Source organism: Mesoplodon bidens, assembly GCF_964165515.1.
Source record: "Mesoplodon bidens genome assembly, chromosome: 3".
In the NCBI taxonomy this organism is placed as follows: Eukaryota; Metazoa; Chordata; class Mammalia; order Artiodactyla; family Ziphiidae; genus Mesoplodon; species Mesoplodon bidens.
The window spans coordinates 41,345,229-41,366,777 of record NC_138178.1 but is presented as its reverse complement, the minus strand read 5'-3'; the positions used below and the strand labels follow the sequence as shown (position 1 = coordinate 41,366,777).

General features: G+C 42.8%; 1 protein-coding gene across 1 annotated transcript in view; it reads left to right on the top strand.

Moving 5' to 3' along the window:
• AGBL1 (AGBL carboxypeptidase 1) overlaps positions 1-21,549 on the top strand; it is a gene marked incomplete at both ends in the record, with an annotated part of 563,318 nt that overhangs the window by 154,840 nt on the left and 386,929 nt on the right. Inside the window, 4 exons of the mRNA XM_081229515.1 lie at positions 1,436-1,644; positions 13,620-13,785; positions 14,772-14,839; positions 20,875-20,991. Of these exons, the coding sequence (XP_081085641.1) occupies positions 1,436-1,644; positions 13,620-13,785; positions 14,772-14,839; positions 20,875-20,991 (560 nt within the window). The remainder of the gene's footprint in view (positions 1-1,435; positions 1,645-13,619; positions 13,786-14,771; positions 14,840-20,874; positions 20,992-21,549) is intronic.

Sequence of the window (21,549 nt, the reverse complement as noted above, 5' to 3'; positions counted from 1 at the left end):
AAGATGTGGGCGTTTGTTCCTGAGAGTCAGCCCGTTAGAGTTCTTCGGGGTACCTAGTCCACAGGGGTAGAGAGGACCAGGATCCAGAGAATATCTATCTCCCCATCTACTGGGTAGACCTGAACTGGTCTGTCCGCCAACGCTGTAGGCGGAGGAGCTTAACATGAAAAGTGGTGTATGTGGACTGCTGAGAGAGGTATCTTGGACCATTCTTCCCCCTTTCTTTCTTCATAATGGAAAAAGGAAGAAATCATTCACCCATCAGAGGGGTCTCATGGGAGGTCTCACGCAGGGTCATTCAACTAACAAAGGGTAGTCATGGTGTGAAAGAGGGGAAGAGAATATTACAGCTCCCTGTCAGATGTAAGGAAGCCCTGTCCTCACATCCCTGCTGGGTGGACTTCCAACCTCTTTCTGGATATTTTTGGTGCCACATTGCTCATTACCACATAGAGACCAGCTCCCTGTTGGGTAGCCTTGAGCCTGAGGAGTTCCTTTCCTGGACGGAACCAACCCCTTGCTGATCTGGCTTCCGTTCTCTTTAGGGAAAACACCCAACACGTCTGTTACACATGGCAGCCTTCCTGACATTATGTCTGTCACTCAGGGTCCTCTCCTTTTCAACCTAAGCCTTATAGTTTGCTCAACCCAAATGACAATATCCCAAGTCTACTGAGGCTTAGGAAAGAGGAATGGAAATCCTGTGGATTCCCCCCACCTCCTTTCTTCTCTCTCCCCACACACTATTATCCTTTTTCTGAACTATTTGAGAATGTTATAGACATTCACAATGGTGATTTTCATAAAAACAAGAATATTCACTTATGTAAACATTTAATAGTTTATCAAAATCTGACAATAAACATTTATACAATACTATGGGTTAATCTAAACACTATTCATATTTTACCAATTGCATCACTAATGCCTTATGTAGCAAAAGAAAAAAAATTGTTTTGTGGTCCAGGATCTAAATTATAATTATATACCATACTGACATGCCATGTCTTTTTAGTCTCTGTTAGCTCAATTCCTGTTTTTTTTTTTTTTTTTTGATTTTCATGACCTTGACATTTTTGAAAATTATAGATTGGATATTTTGCATCATGTCCCTCATTTTGGGTTTGCTGATTTTCCTCGTAGTAACATTTAGGTTATGCATTTTGGGGCGGGAAAATCATAGAAGCGATGCTGAAAGGATGCTAAAGTGGTGCTTAAGTGATGCTAAAGTGATGGTGTGTCTTTCTCAGGGCATCTTATGTGCTGATGTCGACTTTGGTCACTTGATGAAGGTGATATCTGCCAGTTTTCTCCAATAGAAAGTTATTTTCATTCCCTTTATGATGAATTAGTATCATGTGGGAGGTACACTGGGACATCCTCAGGCAGGTATGGCCAGCCTGTGATTGACATTGTCTTTTCCCATTGATTTCAGAGTCTAACAGCCGCAGGGCAGTGAACAGAGGCTATGTCACCATCTTGCTCAGGCTGCATCAGGACTGGCACAGCCATGACACGACCAATTCCTACGTGCTGATCCGCAGGGCGCTTCTGCTTTGCCTCAGGCATATTGCCAACCTCCGGTCTGGCAGGGAGGCCTTCCTGGCAGCTCAGGGCATGGAGATCCTTTTCAGCACCACACAGGTAATCAGCATGGGGATTATCTTTGCAGTTGGATGACATCTGGATGATTCCTGAAGGCCGTCATTTAGGACTCACCTTCACTAAAGTTGGGAAACCTCAATACGTTTCTTGCTTCCTGCTCTGGGCAGATGTTTTGGACTCAAATCCTCATTCCTTCACTCACTCATGTACTGATTGACTCATTTATTCAATACGTATTAGTTGGGTACACACTGGGTAGTGCAGTGATTAAGAGTGTTGATTTTCAAGCTAGAGAACCTGGCTTCAGATCCCAGCCCTAGCACCTATAGCTGTGCAACTTTAGAGAAGTCACCCACCTTCTCTGGGACTCAAGTTTCTTCTTCTTAAAAAAAATAGAAATGATAAAATCTAGGTTTTTGCGTGGCCTGAATAAGTTAACATAGACATGTCTGTGTTAGCAGGGTTCTTGCCATGACTTAACTGCTTTATGAGTGTGAGTGGTTATTGGAATAATGATTAGTTTTGGGGACCTAGTGGTGAATATGATAGACGAGACCCCTGATCTTTTGGGGCAAGCATTCCACCAGAGAGTTGGACACTAAGGAAGCAAAGAATTCAATCTGGAAGATAATTTCATATTGCTCTGTGAAATCAACAGAGGAAGGGCACAGGTCTACAGTGACTTTTACATATGCAGGGAGACTTGACCTTCTCTTAGAGAGGTCAAGTCTTCTCTGAGCAGGTGACACCTAAGCTGAGACCTGAATTATTGAAGGAGTCTGTCATGCCAAGTTTAAGAGGAAGAGCATCCCAGGCAAAAGGAGTAGCACCTATAAGGGCTGTCACTTACCTGCACCCCAGTGGAATAAGTGTCTAGGGTTTCCTGGATTTCAACCAAATAATAAATTCCTTAATTTCACTTGATGAGGGCTAATTTAAACACCATCATGCGAGGCTACCTATACGTTCTCCATGGATGATGTGGGTATCTCCCAAATACCCATCATCTGCTCACCAAACCTCTCCTGGGGCCGAGGCAGCCGTGTTTCACACACATCATGTTCCTTGCTGTCTTCGTATTAGTCAGTCTCTGCACTACTTTCATTGGTCTCGTTGCTTCTCTCTGGACACTCTCCAGTTTCTCTGTACCTGAGTACATCTGAGGTAATGAAGCGGTCAGCGAGAGTGCCGTTTTCCAACCACGGCATCTGTAGACTAACCATTGTTTTAAAAAGCTTTTCCCCGGGGCTTCCCTGGTGGCGCAGTGGTTGAGAGTCCGCCTGCCGATGCAAGGGACAGGGGTTCGTGCCCCGGTCTGGGAAGATCCCACATGCCGCGGAGCAGCTGGGCCTGTGAGCCATGGCCGCCGAGCCTGCGCGTCTGGAGCCTGTGCTCCACAACAGTGAGAGGCCCGCGTACCGCAAAAAATATATATATATATAGGGCCTCCCTGGTGGCGCAGTGGTTGAGAGTCCGCCTGCCGATGCAGGGGATACGGGTTCGTGCCCCGGTCTGGGAGGATCCCATATGCCGCGGAGCGGCTGGGCCCGTGAGCCATGGCCGCTGGGCCTGCGCGTCGGGAGCCTGTGCTCCGCAACGGGAGAGGCCACAGCAGTGAGAGGCCCGCATACCACAAAAAGAAAAAAAAAAAAAAAAAAAAGCTTTTCCCCTCCTCTAAACAATAACAACACTGCACTGCAAACCAATATCTACTTTCCTGTCTGCTGTCGCCTCTGGGCTTCTCTCCATCATTACAGCTTTCAGAGCTTCTCGGTCATGAACTAGCTACATTTTCCATTCTATTCCTCTGGATGAGGAAGTGCTTGGACTGTTTCCAAGCTTCACCATCCTTTGTAAGCCTGTGTCCCCCAAATCTTGAATCTCTCCCAGCCTTGGTGAAACTCCCCCCGTATTGCTGATGCCTAGAATCCCCCAACTCTGGCTCGTGTGCTTTAGCCAGCTCCTCCGCCCCCTGCCCTCTGCATTATTGACTATTTTTCTGATCTGCGTTAAAAAAAAAAAAAAAAAAAAACAATTAAAAGAGTAATACAGGGAAAAGATGGTGATCCCAGAGGTACAGGTCTATGACAAGAAGAGAGTGGAGAAAATACCAAGTGAAACACAGGCATGAAAGGGGCTGTGAGCCCAGAAGCAGGCTTTTAGAAGCAGTTCCTCAGCAGGACAATAAAGACCTCAACTGCTCAATTAAGCAAATTTACAATGAGCTCCCAGCCTCCAATTACTGTCGGGAATGGAAGCAGGATGTGAGCAGAGGCAGAATCTGCACTTGGTGGCCAGGTTTCTCCTGCCTGAAAAGCTTCCCAGCACCTGGGCTGAGTGCTCTGAGCACAGATGCCCTTGCAGCTGTGCTGGAGTTAGAGCTGCCCATCCATTCTCTCCCCTCTCCTGCCAGAGAAGATGAGTAAGTCACAGGATGGCCAAATGGGGAACCTTGGATCTAGTGATGTCATTTCAGTAGCTCCTGCAAATTATGCTGCTTCTACTGCTGCTGCTGCTGCTGCTGCTGCAACTGATGGAGATGACAATGAAAATGAAGGAGAAGAGGAGGAAGAGGAAGAAAATAGAGGAGGAGGAGGAAGAGGACGAGGAAATGAGATTTGTCTTGAATGCTTACTATGGCTTAGGGCTGGCATAGCAGTTTATGCAGACTTTCTGATTTCAACATTTCAAAGGATTTGAAACTGATGGTCTTACTCAACAGTCCGTATTTCTGTCCACTGGACCAGAGGTTCTCTAAGTTAACTGTGATCAAAGCCACCTACATGGCTGCAAGGGCCCCATCCTCAGAGTTTCTGATTCAGAAGGTCTGGGATGACCCTGAGAAGTTGTGTTTCTAACAAATTCCTAAGTGATGTTGATACTGCTGGTCTGGGTCACACTTTGAAAACCACTGTCCTTTACTGTTTTTATCGGTGCTTGTGGTGTAATTGCAAGCCTCCTGGGCATGAGAGTGACTGAGAAAGAACTGTTTTTGAGTCCTTCCCACAGACTTCGCCCATCATATTGTTCTTTGCCTTCCTGCTGAGGCCACTGCTTGCCATGATTCTCTCTCAGTAACCCCACCTCTTTGTTTCCTGGGTCCCACAGCCTTGCACAGATCCTCTGAGCATCCTTTAAACATTCAGAGGATCAGATTGTCTATAATGCATAATAATCCCACACCAAGTAAAACATTACACTGTTACCATCATCAGCAATAGTACCAATGGCAATCATAGACAGACCTGGCTTCCAAAATGCTGGCAGTTTTGACTGAGTTCCCTGGCTTGGACTTGGCTCACTCCCTCCTAAGGTTGAAGCTTAGAGCATTATCTCTGATCAGTCATCTACCTTACCATTCTTCATCCTCCATGCTCAGTTCTCTCTTTTTCCAATACTCATACTTTTCAGTAAGCACTTAAAACGATTTGACCAGTCCCAGCGATAAAATAGCCTCAAGGAATTTATTTTCCTTGGAGAGTGTTTCCTGCTGTTGGTTCAGGATACCTGATTGGTATTATTTGAGTACATGGAAGGGGAAATAACATTCTTTTCTGGGGGGACGAGGGGGCTAAGTAACATATTTATTTTCCTCTTTTAATAATAACATTTATTTATTTTTAACATCTTTATTGGACTATAATTGCTTTACGATGGTGTTAGTTTCTGCTTTATAACAAAGTGAATACATATACATCTATGCCCATATCTCTTCCCTCTTCCGTCTCCCTCCCTCCCACCCTCCCTATCCCACCCCTCTAGGTGGTCACAAAACACTGAGCTGATCTCCCTGTGCTATTTGGCTTCTTCCCACTAGCTATCGGTTTTACATTTGGTAGTGTATATATGTACATGACACTCTCTTACTTTGTCCCAGCTTACCCTTCCCCCTCCCCATATCCTCAAGTCCATTCTTAGTAGGTCTGCGTCTTTATTCCCATCCTGCCCCTAGGTTCTTCATGACCGTTCTTTTTTTTTTTTTAGATTCCATATATATGTGTTAGCATACGGTATTTGTTTTTCTCTTTCTCACTTACTTCACTCTGTATGACAGATTCTAGGTGCATCCACCTCACTACAACTAACTCAGTTTCGTTTCTTTTTATGGCTGATTAATATTCCATTGTATATATGAGCCACATCTTCTTTAGCCATTCATCGGTCGGTGGACACTTAGGTTGCTTCCATGTCCTGGCTATTGTAAATAAAGCTGCAATGAACATTGTGATACATGATTCTCTTTGAATTATGGTTTTATTAGGGTATATGCCCAGGAGTGGGATTGCTGGGTCGTATGGTAGTTCTATTTTTAGTTTTGGTGGATTTTTTGTTTGTTTGTTTGTTTTTGTTTTTGTGGTACGCAGACCCGTCACCACTGCAGCCTCTCCTGCCGCGGAGCACAGGCTCCGGACACGCAGGCTCAGCGGCCATGGCCCACGGGCCCAGCCGCTCTGCGGCATGCGGAATCCTCCCAGACCGGGGCACGAACCCATGTCCCCTGCATTGGCAGGCGGACTCTCAACCACTGCACCACCAGGGTAGCCCCGTTTGTAGATTTTTTGATGATGGCCATTCTGACAGGAGTGAGGTGATATCTCATTGTAGTTTTGATTTGCATTTCTCTAATGATTAATGATGTTGAGCATTCTTTCATGTGTTTGTTGGCAATCTGTATATCTTCTTTAGAAAAACGTCTACTTAGGTCTCCTGCCCATTTTTGGATGGGTTGTTTGTTTTTTTGATATTGAGCTTCATGAGCTGCTTGTCAATTTTGGAGATTGATCATTTGTCAGTTGCTTCATTTGCAAATATTTTCTCCCATTCTGAGGGCTGTCCTTTCATCTTGCTTTTAGTTTCCTTTGGTGTGCAAAAGCTTTAAAGTTTCATTAGGTCCCATTTGTTTATTTTTGCTTTTATTTCCATTTCTCTAGGAGCTGGGTCAAAAAGGATCTTGCTGTGATTTATGTCATAGAGTGTTCTGCCTATGTTTTCCTCTAAGAGTTTTACAGTGTCTGGCCTTACATTGAGGTCTTTAATCCATTTTGAGTTTATTTTTGTGTATGGTGTTAGGGAGTGTTCTAATTTCATTCTTTCACACATAGATGTCCTGTTTTCCTAGCATTACTTATTGCAGAGGCTGTCTTTTCTCCATTGTATATTCTGGCCTCCTTTATCAAAAATAAGGTGACCATATGTACATGGGTTTATCTTTGAGCTTTCATCCTGTTCCATTGATTTATATTTCTGTTTTTCTGCCAGTACCATACTGTCTTGATACCTGTAGCTTTGTAGTATAGTGTGAAGTCACGGAGCCAGATTCTTCCAGATCCGTTTTTCTTTCCCAAGATTACTTTGGCTATTTGGGGTTTTTTGTGTTTCCATACAAATTGTGAAATTTTTTGTTCTAGTTCTGTGAAAACTGCCAGTGGTAGTTTGATAGGGATTGTACTGAATCTGTAGATTGCTTTGGATAGTATAGTCATTTTCACAATGTTGATTCTTCCAGTCCAAGAATATGGTATATCTCTCCATCTGTTTGTATCATCTTTAATTTCTTTCATCAGTGCCTTATAGCTTTCTGCATACAGGTCTTTTGTCTCCTTAGGTAGGTTTATTCCTAGGTGTTTTATTCTTTTTGTTGCAATGGTAAATGGGAGTGTTTTCTTCAGATTTTTCATCATTAGTGTATAGGAATGCAAGAGATTTCTGTGCATTAATTTTGTATCCTGCTACTTTACCACATTCATTGATTAGCCTTCGTAGTTTTCTGGTAGCATCTTTAGGACTCTCTATGTAGAGTATCATGTCATCTGCAAACAGTGACAGCTTTACTTCTTCTTTTCCGATTTGGATTCCTTTTCTTTGCTTTTCTTCTCTGATTGCTGTGGCTAACACTTCCAAAACTATGCTGAATAAGAGTGGTGAGAGTGGGTAACCTTGTCTTGTTTCTGATCTTAGAGGAAATGGTTTCAGCTTTTCACCATTGAGGACGATGTTGGCTGTGGGTTTGTCATATATGGCCTTTATTATGTTGAGGTAAGTTCCCTCTATGCCTACTTTCTGCAGGGTTTTTATCATAAATGGATGTTGAATTTTGTCAAAAGCTTTTTCTGCATGTATAGAGATGATCATGTGGTTTTTATTCTCCAATTTATTAATATGGTGTATCACATTGATTTATTTGTGTATATTGAAGAATCCTTGCATTAGTGGGATAAACCCCACTTGATCATGGTGTATGATCCTTTTAATGTGCTGTTTGGTTCTGTTGGCTAATATTTTGTTGAGGATTTTTGCATCTGTGTTCATCAGTGATATTGGCCTGTAGTTTTATTTCTTTGTGACATCTTTGTCTGGTTTTGGTACCAGGGTGATGGTAGCCTCGTAGAATGAGTTTGGGAGTGTTCTTCCCTCTGCTATATTTTGGAAGAGCTTGAGAAGCATAGGTGTTAACTCTTCTCTAAATGTTTGATAGAATTTGCCTGTGAAGCCATCTGGTCCTGGGCTTTTGTTTGTGGAAGATTTTTAATCAGCTTGTCATTGGTCTCTTTATATTTTCTATTTCTTCCTGGTTCAGTCTTGGAAGGTTGTGCATTTCTAAGAATTTGTCCATTTCTTCCAGGTTGTCCATTTTATCGGCATATAGTTGCTTATAGTAATCTCTCATGATCCTTTGTATTTCTGCAGTGTCAGTTGTTACTTCTCCGTTTTCATTTCTAATTTTATTGATTTGAGTCTTCTCCCTTTTTTTCTTGATGAGTCTGGCTAATGGTTTATCAATTTTGTTTATATTCTCAAAGAACCAGCTTTTAGTTTTATTGACCTTTGCTATTGTTTCCTTCATTTCTTTTTCTCATCTGATCTTTTTGATTTCTTTCCTTCTGCTAACTCGGGGGTTTTTTTGTTCTTCTTTCTCTAATTGCTTTAGGTGTTAGGGTAGGTGGTTTATTTGAGATGTTTCTTGTTTCTTAAGGTAGGAGTGTATTGCTCTAAACTTCCCTCTTAGAACTGCTTTTGCTTCATCCCATAGGTTTTGGGTTGTCGTGTTTTCATTGTCATTTGTTTCTAGGTTTTTTTTGATTTCCTCTTTGATTGTTTCAGTGATCTCTTGGTTATTAAGTACTGTATTGTTTAGCCTCCATGTGTTTGTACTTTGTACAGATTTTTTCCTGTAATTGATATCTACTCTCATAGTGTTGTGGTCAGAAAAGGTACTTGATACGATTTTAATTTTCTTAAATTTACCAAGGCTTGATTTGTGACCCAAGATATGATCTATCCTGGAGAATGTTCCATGAGCACTTGAGAAGAAAGTGTATTCTGTTGTTTTTGGATGTAATGTCCTATAAATACCAATTAAGTCTGTCTTGTTTTATGTATCATTTAAAGCCTGTGTTTCCTTATTTATTTTCATTTTGGATGATCTGTCCATTGGTGATAGTGGGGTGCTAAAGTCCCCTAATGTGATTGTGTTACTGTCCATTTCCCCTTTTATGGCTGTTAGTATTTGCCTTATGTATTGAGGTGCTCCTATGTTGGGTGCAGAAATATTTACAATTTTTATGTCTTCTTTTTGGACTGATCCCTTGATCATTATGTAGTGTCCTTCTTTGTCTCTTGTAATAGTCTTTGTTTTAAAGTCTATTTAGTTTTATATGAGAATTGCTACTCCAGCTTTCTCTTGATTTTCTTTTACATGGAATATCTTTTTCCATCCCCTCACTTTCCGTCTGTATGTGACCCTAGGTCTGAAGTGGGTCTCTTGTAGACAGCATATATATGGGTCTTGTTTTTGTATCCATTCAGCCATTCTATGTCTTTTGGTTGAGCATTTAATCCATTTACATTTTAGGTAGTTATCTATATGTATGTTCCTTTTACCATTTTCTTGGGGTTGTTTTTGTAGGTCTTTTCCTTTTCTTGTGTTTCTTGCCTCTAGAAGTTCCTTTAGCATTTGCTGTAATGCTGGTTTGGTGCTGCTGAATTCTCTTAGCTTTTGCTTGTCTGTAAAGGTTTTAATTTCTCCTTTGAATCTGAATGACATCCTTGCCAGGTAGTGTAATCATGGTTGTAGGTTTTTCCCTTTCATCGCTTTAATTATGTCGTGCCACTCCCTTTGGGCTTGCAGAGTTTCTGATGAAAGATCAGCTGTTAACCTTATGAGGATTCCCTGTATGTTATTTTTCCCTTGCTGCTTTTAATATTTTTTCCTTGTATTTAATTTTTGCAGGTTTGATTAATATGTGTCTTGGCATGTTTCTCCTTGGATTTATCCTGTATGGGACTCTCTGTGCTTCCTGGACTTGATTAATTATTTCCTTTCCCATATTAGGGAAGTTTTCAACTATAATCTGTTCAAATATTTTCACAGTCTAGTCCCTTTATTTTCTCTTCTTCTTCTGGGACCCGTATAATTGGAATGTTGGTGCCTTTAATGTTGTCCCAGAGGTCTCTGAGACTGTCGTCAATTCCTTTCATTCTTTTTTCTTTATTCTGCTCTGCAGTAGTTATTTCCACTATTTTATCTTCCAGGTCACTTATCCATACTTCTGCCTCAGTTATTCTGCTGTTGATCCCTTCTAGAGAATTTTTAGTTTCATTTATTGTGTTGTTCATGATTGTTTGTTTGCTCTTTAGTTCTTCTAGTTCCTTTTTAAACGTTTCTTGTATTTTCTCCATTCTATTGCCACGATGTTGGATTATCTTTACTATCCTTATTCTGAATTCCTTTTCAGGTAGGCTGCCTATTTCCTCTTCATTTGTTAGGTCTGGGGGGTTTTTATCTTGCTCCTTCATCTGCTGTGTGTTTCTTTGTCTTCTTATTTTGCTTAACTTACTATGTTTCGGGTTTCCTTCTCACAGGCTGCAGGTTCATAGTTCCCGTTGTTTTTGGTGTCTGCCCCCAGTGGGTAAGGTTGGTTCAGTTGGTTGTGTAGGCTTCCTGGTGGAGGGGACTAGTGCCTGTGTTCTGGTGGATGAGGCTGTATCTTGCTTTTCTGGTGGGCAGGTCTGCATCTGGTGGTGTGCTTTGGTGTGTCTGTGACCTTATTATGATTTTAGGCCGCCTCTCTGCTAATGTGTGGGGTTGTGGTCCTGTCTTGCTTGTTGTTTGGCATAGGGTGTACAGCACTGTTGCTTGCTGGTCATTGAGTGGAGCTGGGTCTTGGTGCTGAGATGGAGATCTCTTGGAGATCTTCGCCATTTGATATTACGTGGAGCTGGGAGGTCTTTGGTGGACCAGTGTCCTGAACTCGGCTCTCCCACCTCAGAGGCACAGGCCTGATGCCCGGCCGGAACACCAAGACCCTGTCATCCACACGGCTCAGAATAAAAGGGAGAAAAAGAGAAAGAAAGAAAGAAAAAATAAAAGAAAGTAAAAGAAAGTTATTAAAATAAAAAATAAGAAATATTAAAAATAAGAAAAAAAATTTTTAAATAATAAAAAAGAAAGAAAGAAAGAAAGAAAGAAGAGAGCAACCAAACCAAAAAACAAATCCACCAATGATAACAAGCACTAAAAAGTATACCAAAACACACACACACACACACACACACCAAAAAATGGACAGACAGAACCCTAGGACAAATGGTAAAAGCAAAGCTATACTGACAAATTCACACACAGAAGCATACACATACACACTTGGAAAAATAGAAAAAGTAAAAAAAAATATATATATATATATATATATACACATATATATATATCATTGCTCCCAAAGTCCAACTGCCTCAATTTGGGATGATTTGTTGTCTATTCAGGTATTCCAGAGATGCAGGGTACATCAAGTTGATTGTGAATATTTAATCTGCTGATGCTGAGGCTGCTGGGAGAGATTTCCCTTTCTCTTCTTTGTTCGCACAGCTCCCAGGCTTCAGCTTTGGATTTGTCCCCACCTCTGTGTGTAGGTCGCCTGAGGGCGTCTTTTCTTCGCTCGGACAGGACAGGGTTAAAGGAGCAGCTGATTCGGGGGCTCTGGCTCACTCGGGCCGTGGGGGGAGGGAAGGGTACAGAATGTGGGGCGAGCCTGCGGCGGCAGAGGCTGGCATAACGTTGCACCAGCCTGAGGCACGCCGTGCATTCTCCCAGGGAAGTTGTCCCTGGATCACAGGACACTGGCAGTGGCGGGCTGCACAGGCTCCTGGGCGGGGAGGTGTGGAAAGTGACCTGTGCTCGCACACAGGCTTCTTGGTGGCGGCAACAGCAGCCTTAGCGTCTCAAGTCCGTCTCTGGTGTCTGTGCTGTTAGCCGTGGCTCACGCCCGTCTATGAAGCTCCTTTAAGCAGCGCTCTTAATCCCCTCTCCTCGTGCAACAAGAAACAAAGAGGCAAGAAAAAGTCTCTTGCGTCTTTGGCAGCTCCAGACCTTTTCCCGGATTCCCTCCCGGCTAGCTGTGGCACACTAGCCCCCTTCAGGCTGTTCATGCAGCGAACCCCAGTCCTCTCCCTGGGATCTGACCTCCGAAGCCGGAGCTTCAGCTCCCTGCCCCCGCCCGCCCCAGCAGAGGAGCAGACAAGCCTCTCAGGCTGGTGAGTGCTGGTTGGCACTGATCCTCTGTGCGGGAATCTCTCCGCTTTGCCCTCTGCACCCCTATTGCTGCGCTCTCCTCCGCGGCTCTGAAGCTTCCCCCCTCCGCCACCCACAGTCTCTGCCCGCGAAGGGGCTTCCTAGTGTGTGGAAACCTTTCCTCCTTCACAGCTCCCTCCCACTGGTGCAGGTCCCGTCCCTATTCTTCTGTTTTCTTTTTTCTTTTGCCCTACCCAGGTACATGGGGAGTTTCTTGCCTTTTGGGAGGTCTGAGTTCTTCTGCCAGCGTTCAGTAGGTGTTCTGTAGGAGCTGTTCCACGTGTAGATGTATTTCTGATGTATTTGTGGGGAGGAAGGTGATCTCCGCATCTTACTCTTCCACCATCTTGAAGCTCCTCCTCGGAAATAGCATTCTTGATTTTATTAAGAAATTTCTGTTTTGAAAGTTGGCTTACATTTTTTTTACTTTGGAGTCATTTGGGTAGCTTGAATCCATGGCTTAAATTTTATGAAATGTTTTTCCTCCATGTTTTTTCCTGTGGAGCAGCCCATAATGTGGGCCTGGAGGTACCATGCATGGCATAATTGTAGACAGTCACTGCCCTGTGGCATGTTCTAAGCATCCTCCATATCTCCTACTATGACTTATTGGCCTTAGAGCTTAGTGGAAACCCCTTAGGAATACCAAACTGGAGGCTTACATTAGTCAACTTTCTGTATCAAGTCAGTAAATAAAACATTTACTAAGAGACTGCAGAAAATGGCCATATTTTTGCCAAAGACATACTGACTACTCCCAACTCTCTGTCTCTCAATTTAGTAAACTTGTTCTTACATTTTTCACAGTGTCTGAAAAGAAGGGTCTTGTCATGTTCCATCAGTATCAAAATGTTACATCTGCAAACCCAATTTTTCTTTGCTTTGTGTAGATACCAAGAGAGATCACCACTGTGGGCTTTGAGAAGAAGCATGTTATTTGATTTAGGTACTTGGGATTCTCTTAGTCTTTCTTCTGATTTCATATTTTATCTTTTTCCTTGATATTTTTCTCTTCAGATCATAGCTAAAAGAGAAAAGTAAGACTTCTATCAATTCAGCTACTCATTCTCTAATTTAGGCAATAATTCACAACAACACATGGATGGTTGAAGGAAGATGCCATTACCTCCTCTTCCCTCAGCTATTCTGGACAATGTTTTACCTTAGGTGCAGCATCCCTTGAAAGTCTCTGAAGTCTATTTTCAGACTAAATTCATTCCAATAATATATTAGCTGTAAAAGAAAAATAAAAATGCAGATTACACGCTGGACCAAAGCAGATCCTGTGTTAGATAAAATTCTACATTAGAATGTTCAGATTAGATGTTCTACATTAAGGCTACTACTGTCCATTTAGGCTGCGTGTAATCCATTACTTAAAATAACATTATAGCAAAGGGACTCCACACAAGATGTCAGTGTCTGATATGATCTTCTCTTGGTTCAGAACTGCCTGGATGACAAAAGTCTGGAGCCTGTCATCTCCCTTGTGCTTCAGATCCTGAGGCAATGCTACCCTAAGAGTCCACTTCCCTTGGTCACAGCCAGCAGTGCTTATTCCTTCCCAGCCCCTGGGAGCACCACCTCTGAACCTCCATGTGTTCTAACTGAAGGTAAAGTATGTGGGTAGTTCTTCTGTACTTATTTTGCTCATAGTTATGAGCTTTATGATGAACTTTTGCATTTGGATAATATTTCAGAGGAATGTGGATGAAAGTAGAATCAATTTTTTTAACAGATCAACTGTGATTATCTAATAAGTAATTAGAGACATGTATGAGAAAGCTAGTTTTTCATAATACCAAGCTTATTAATTTTGTCCTTAATTATTAACTGTTGGCACTTTGCCTGGTAGCTATGGAATGCCTGTAGAGTCATCTCAGCTGATTTTTAAAAATCTATTTGCAATCCCATGATGGAGTCCCTCCACCATACAGACTGGTTCTGGAATTAATTTGCCCTCAGGATGAAATTGAAATCAAACTTTTGCTGTTTTGCCACCCCATGCAAGTCATTTTAGAATACTTGAAAGTATGATTATCCAATCTCCGAGAAGGTTTTCTTGTCAGAAGATACTAGTGCTTTTCAACCTTGTCCTCCTTCCAGGGAACAGATTTTCCATAGGCATCATCTTGTCACAATGACACTGGGTGCTTTCTGTGGACTTTTGTTTTAAATCAGTTCGTTCGTATTAAAATTAGGGAATCAATCAAAGTGCTGTCTACATTACAACAGCTTTGGCATCTACGTGATCACTAAACTCTGGCAATGTTAGTTACATAAATACTTCTACATAGAAGTTGCGTAAATACTTCTACATTGGGTGAAGGAAGCCAGAATGGTATTCATGTGTCATTTTATTCTGCACTCATTTTGCATTCAGTGTGGGACAGCAGTTTAGACGTCATGATATAGTGCTCTCACGTACCTATGTGCGCATGATTTACACATCTGATAAGTGTAAGCGTGTGTTGGGATCCTGTACACTTAATAATGGCCCCTGACTTGTGGGAAGTACTAAGCATTGGGTGGCGAGAATCTCAATCCAAGGCAAAGGGGAAGCCTCAACCACTTCACCTCTTTTTTTTTTCCCACTCAGAAGATTTTGAAGATGATGGAGACGAAGAAGAGGACAAAGACTCAGATTCTGAAGATGTGAAAGAGGAAGTAGGTACACTAGCCCTTGCTTCTAATGATCTCTACATTCATAATTCTACAAAGGAAAATGTCCCTTTCTATGTTCAGCTAAGCCCAGGGTAAAATTTTTTTTAGAATTATTTATTTATTTATTTTTGGTTGCTTTGGGTCTTTGTTGCTGCCCGTGGGCTTTCTCTAATTGCAGTGAGCGGGGGATACTCTTCATTGTGGTGCATGGACTTCTCATTGTGGTGGCTTCTCTTGTTGCAGAGCATGGGCTCTAGGCCCCCGAGCTTCAGTAATTGTGGCATGCAGGCTCAGTAGTTGTGGCTCGCGGGTTCTAGAGTGCAGGCTCAGTAGTTGTGGTGCATGGGCTTAGTGGCTCCACGGCATGTGAGATCTTCCCGGGCCATGTCCCTTGGATTGGCAGGCAGGTTCTTAACCACTGTGCCACCAGGGAAGTCCCCCCCAGGGTAAATTTTAAGGATGGACTTTTGCGTTTCCACTTTAAGTCCTGGCAGATACTGATGCTCACTAAATGATGGCTACTGTTACTGATTTCCAAGTTGTCATTTTTGTCTTGGTAGGCCCAGTACAATCCCATCGTCAAGTCAGAGGCTATCTATTATCAAGGCACTAATATTCCATCAGGATAAGCCTGAGGTAGACATTTAGGGTTGGTGTATTTAATGAATGTGAAGGATACTCAGGCAAAGAGACCATGGAAAGACTTCCTAGGAAACTTTTTCTAGTAGATCTCCACTGTCTTTGTAAGTCACTCTTCTTATCTACCCAATCTATACACAGGACCACTGCGTTGTACAATTCCATTTACCTTGGAGTATGTGAACTGTGCTCCTTTGGGTTGTATGGCACGTATCCTGGCCAGCAAGGAAGTAGTGCCTTTTAGTCTCTATCAATAATAACTTATGCTATAGAATGGAGATCAGCCAATTCTCTATGAAAGGTCAGATAATCATTACTCTACGCTTTGTGGACCATACAGTTTCTGTCACAACAACTCAACTTTGCTGGTGTAGCACAAAAGCAGCCATAGACAATGTGTAAACAATAGGGCATGACCGTGTTCCACAAAAGCAGACAGTGGGGCATAGTTTACTGACAGCATTTCTAGAAAAAGGTTTCTAAACCTTGGCATTTTGGCTGGATAGTTCTTTGTCATGGGGTGTTGTCCTGTGCATTATACGATGTTTAGCAGCACTCCTGACCTCAATCCACAAGATGCTGGTGACATCCACCCCTTTGCCCCCCAGTCATGAATCAAAACTGTCTCTGGGACTTGCCAAATATCCCTGTGGGGCAAAAATCACCCTGTGGTTAAGAACCACTGCTCTAGAATAATGATAATTTATCTACGAGTTATAATTCTGTCTCCATCTCTGTTGGTGGACATCGACTTGGACAAGTCCCTTCAAGTTATAGTTCCTTAGTTTTGACATCTGCAAAATAAGACTGAGAAGTAAATGCTACCTTTTATGACATTCCTGGAGATGAAATCTGGATTAAAAAATCTACCTATCTATCTATCTATCTACTTGTCTATTTATCTATCTACTATCCATCCATCCATCCTCCTCTCCCCCTCCCTCTCTTCCTTTCTTTTTACATACCATTCCGTCTACACATCTGCCTAGGGAGAAAGAGACTTTTTGCGTTCTCTGTCATAATAATCACTCACCTTGCTAATGGTAGTAGCAGACATAGAGGGACTACCTCTTAGCCAGGTCTCTAGGTTAAGGCTGCTGTTGCTATTCTGGTGTGCTCAGGGTTTTGTTGATAAATAGAATCATTTCTGAAGTCATCAGTAGCAAATTGGCTCTTTGCTGTGACTTGCCGATGCAGGCCTATGGAGAACTTGCTGAATTATTTGAATAATACTGTGCTGCTGCAGTCATTCATCAATGCCACTTTCCCACCCCTCTTGCTGGCTCTTTGATAACTGAATGTTTGATGTGTAGCATCAGTCACCTCTTGTATCTGATGTGGAGGGACAAGCTGCAGGCTGGTGCTCGACTTCACACAGCATGGGGTCGGGGGAGAGCTTTCAGACTGTCCTTACCCCCACTCTGCAGATGGTGGGTTGGGGTGGAGAGGAATCTAAACAAATAAATCAATCCAGCTGGGAAGGAAGCATAAGACAAATAAGTGAGGGCCTGGAAATAATTCGTCAAGAGCCTTCGAGCTGAGGAGAAGGTGAGAAGTAAGTGTGTGAGCATGCCTTATAGAGAAACAGAGGAACATCAGAGTAAGGGCTTGATTCTGGGGTATAGCAGGAGACAGGGAACCGGGTTTTCCCCTGAAGAACCCAACAGCATTTGCTGCAAGTTATGTGGGCAAGAAGCCAAGAGTATTTATTTCTGGTCAGAGAATGGACGCAGGCCTTTAACTTGTGGCCTTTTCCTTTGAAAATCTTAGTTAACAATTGGGAGAAGCCTCTTAGAAAGAATGATTAAAAGGAACTTATATCTGTAAAGAGTCTTGAGAGTGTATAGTTGGGTGCTGTTCTTTGATTGAAAACTGTGAATGTCATCATAAGGAAAGAGAAACTTACAACGAATATAGAGTAGAAGTTGGCCATGTTTGTTTTTTTTTTCTTAATGAACACAAACATTAGATTTGGACAGACTGAAGAAGAGGAGGACAGAAAGGGTGAATTCAAGCTCTTCCTTGCTTTCTTCCCTCCTTTCCTCCTCTTAAACTTTTTATTTCTTTCAGGTATTTTCTTGGATATGATCCATATGTGAGGCGGCATGCTAAGTTCCTAGGGAAGTTAATATGATACAAAAGCAAATAAGACATAGTTTTTATCTTCAAAGAATTCAGTCTAGTAAACTTGGGGATTGTCTCTACCAGAGTTTGAATCGGCACCTTCAAAAGGGTGTTGAACTCAAATCTAAGGCTGGGGAAAGTCAATATTGGAAGGGTCGAACCTGAGGAGGGAGGGAGTTATCTGGGTTAGATGGGTACCAAAATCCTAAATGATGAAGCTTCTCTGGGTTGCTGTGAGGACAGAGAAGCTGGTCCACTCCTAAATAAATATAAGTGTATTTCTAAAAGGGTATTTATAAAATACAGAAGTAGTTGACAACCTGCTTGAGTGCCTGGAGATTCAGAGGCCAAGATTCAAGCTTTGAGGACCAGAGATGGTCTCTGTTACAAGTACTCCACTTTGCTGTTATACTGAGAAAGCCATCACAGGCAGTATATAAATGAATGGGCATGACTGTGATCGGATAAAACTTTATTTACAAAAACAAGCAGTGGGCTATAGTTTGCTAACACCTGCTCTAAGGCTGAGTAGGTCACCTAGATAGGCTGAAGCTCATGGGTTACCTGACGCTCCTCATTCCAGACGTACCAACCTTACTTGCTGGTGGGGAGATGCTTCTCAATGCCTGCCTGGCAGGTTGCATTTCTATTGGTGCCACCTTGGGGCATGGCTGAGGCTGTAGCAGAGATGGTGAAAGGAAGGAAGATCTGACAGATGAAGCTGGAAAGGATAAGTGTTGGGATCTCCAATACCAGGCTAAGGAGTTTGGGCCTGGTATGCGCTGTATCTGAAAAATTCCTTATATCAACCTCATGGGATCTATATTTCTTTTAATTTAAAGCTTGGAGGAAAATTGCAGAAGATGGATGGAATATTGCACTCTATCCCCCGAATCAGGAATATAACATTTTTTAAAATGATTTTTAAAAAAATGTATGTTAACCCTCTTAGTTATTTATTTTTTTGGCTGCGTTGGGTCTTCGTTGCTGTGTGCGGGCTTTCTCTAGTTGCGGTGAGCGGGGGCTACTCTTCATTGCGGTGCACGAGCTTCTCATTGTGGTGGCTTCTCTTGTTGAGGAGCACAGGTTCTAAGTGTGCAGGCTTCAGTAGCTGTGGCTCACAGGCTCTAGAGCACAGGCTCAGTAGTTGTGGCGCACAGACTTAGTTGCTCCGGGGCATGTGGTATATTCCCGGACCAGGGCTCGAACCCATGTCCCCTGCACTGGCAGGCAGATTCTTAACCACTGCGCCACCAGGGAAGCCCAGGAATATAACATTTATTTTCCACATTTATTTGATTTCAGGAAGAATAAGCCAGGCTTTCAGGACTATCAGGTTTTTCCTTAACTAACAAAATAGATTCCTAAAATATAGGGTGGATCCCCCCCCCCATTTTATTAGGGAAACTTGATCTGGGAGAGGCACAGAAAGATGAAGAGATTAAACTATGTCCTTTCTCTGTAACATTCTATAACCTTTGAAAAATACAGAAGTGTTTGGAGGAGAGTCACCATCACTGTTAAACTATTATGAAATGATGATCTAGAAGAAATAAAAGGTCTGGTATTATTCATCCCAGTGAAGAAAAGGCTGGTGGTGACTCGGTAAACTTTTATTTTTTTTATTTTTTTAATTTTTTTTGCGGTACGTGGGCCTCTCACTGCTGTGGCCTCTCCCGTTGCGGAGCACAGGCCCCGGATGCGCAGGCCCAGCGGCCATGGCCCACGGGCCCAGCTGCTCCGCGGCATGTGGGATCCTCCCGGACCGGGGCATGAACCCGTGTCCCCTGCATCGGCAGGCGGACTCTCAACCACTGCGCCACCAGGGAAGCCCTCGGTAAACTTTTTTTTTTTTTTTTTTTTTGCCGTACGTGGGCCTCTCACTGTTGTGGCCTCTCCCGTTGCGGAGCACAGGCTCCGGACGCGCAGGCCCAGCGGCCATGGCTCACGGGCCCAGCCGCTCCGCGGCATGTGGGATCTTCCCAGACCGGGGCACGAACCCGTGTCCCCTGCATCGGCAGGCAGACTCTCAACCACTGCGCCACCAGGGAGGCCCCCTCGGTAAACTTTTAAATGTACAAAGGGATACAGGTATAGTAGGAGGTTATGACCTCCTCCCCAGAGCCTGGAAGGCTCAGCATCATCCCTGCGTATGGAATCTTGACTCCTACAGTCTTCCTCTTATTCTTTATGCATCAGCCACTTTCTATTTAAAAAAATTGTTTTAAATTTATTTTATTGAAGTATAATTGATTTATAATGTGTTAATTTCTGCTATACAACAGTGATTCAGTTATATGTATGAATTCTTGTATATGAGTGTATACATTCAGCCACCTTCTTTCTGTAAGCAAATTTAAGTTGCTTTTATTTTCTTTTTCTGTTAGTAATTTCTTCCCCCAAGTCTTTGCCTTTTTGGCCGTTACTGTTAAAATGTGTCCTCCGGGCTTCCCTGGTGGCTCAGTGGTTGAGAGTCCGCCTGCCGATGCAGGGCACACGGGTTCATGCCCTGGTCCAGGAAGATCCCACATGCCACGGAGCAGCTGGGCCCGTGAACCATGGCCGCTGAGCCTGTGCGTCCAGAGCCTGTGCTCCGCAATGGGAGAGGCCACAACAGTGAGAGACGCGTGTACCGCAAAAAAAAGAAAAAAAAAAGGGACCTCCTTAGCTTCTTTGTACCCCAGCCTCACTCACAATCACTTCACCACCTCTCATTCTTCCCATGACATTTATCACTGTTCGAAGTTACCTTGCTCATTTGTTTGCTTTCTTACTGTCTTCCTTTTCTCACTAGAAGGCAAGTTCTATGGAATCATGGACCTTGGTCTGTTCAATTATCAATGAGTCTTTAGTACCTAGGAGAGTGCCCACTCATAGTAGGGGCTCATTAAACATTTGTGAAAAGAGTGACCTAAATAGGTAGATAGATGAATAGGTACAACAGTTACAGTTATGGCAAAGACAGTGGTGATGAGATAAAAACAATTCTTTGGTATTGTGCTTCATTGTTTACATAGTCCATCTCATTTTACATAAATTGTTTATGATGAAGGCTGATAAATACTAACATGAACACTGAGAAAAATTATAATCTTTCTTAGTATTTAAAAAATACAACCTTACATATTAAATTATCCTTGACTAGGCTAGCACTATAACTTGGAGGCAAGGAAACCGTGTCCCAGGATTCTGAAAAGTCCCATCTGTAGCTTGTCTCGATATTTCTCAGGATGGCTCTCCTGATTGTAACATATTTTTTGAATGTGCCATTGTAGGATGATGACTTGGAAACAGATGTGAACAAGCTGAGCTCCAAACCTGGTCTTGATCGACCTGAAGAGGAACTGATGCAATATGAGGCGATGTGTCTTGAGCTCTCCTGCAGTTTTGAGGTAGAATGTATGCCGTGGTTCTACTCCTCGGTGATGCTAATGGGTTCTTTGCAGACCCTGGGCATCCAAACTGGCCTCCAGATGGAAAACATTGCTCATCTTTAGCATTCTGCTTCTGGGATCTTTCTGAGAGGGAAGTAAAAGGCTAAACAAAAATATGAGAAGGTGGCAGAGATAGGATGCATGCAAGGGTCCTATCAATACAATCTGACACCCATCACCTCGGAAGGAAGTAGGATGAAGGTTCACATTGCTGCCTGTTGTCTGGTGGGCAAGGTGCCTTACTCTCATGTCCTGGGAAAGCAAGTGAAAATTCATGGTGATTTAATCGTTCTCTTGTGAGAGTGGGATGGTTGTATGAGATGGCTTTCTGAAGGTGACCAGCCTGATCCTAGGGTTTCGTTGTTAGCAGAAACAAATCAAGCACCTTATACCTGGTCATGTTAATCCAGTGGTTGGTTGCTGCTGCTTCTTCTGCTGTTGCTCCCACCAAAATTTAGACCTGCTTTTGGACCTCCATTATTTTCTTATGATTCTTAATAAACCATGAATTTGGCC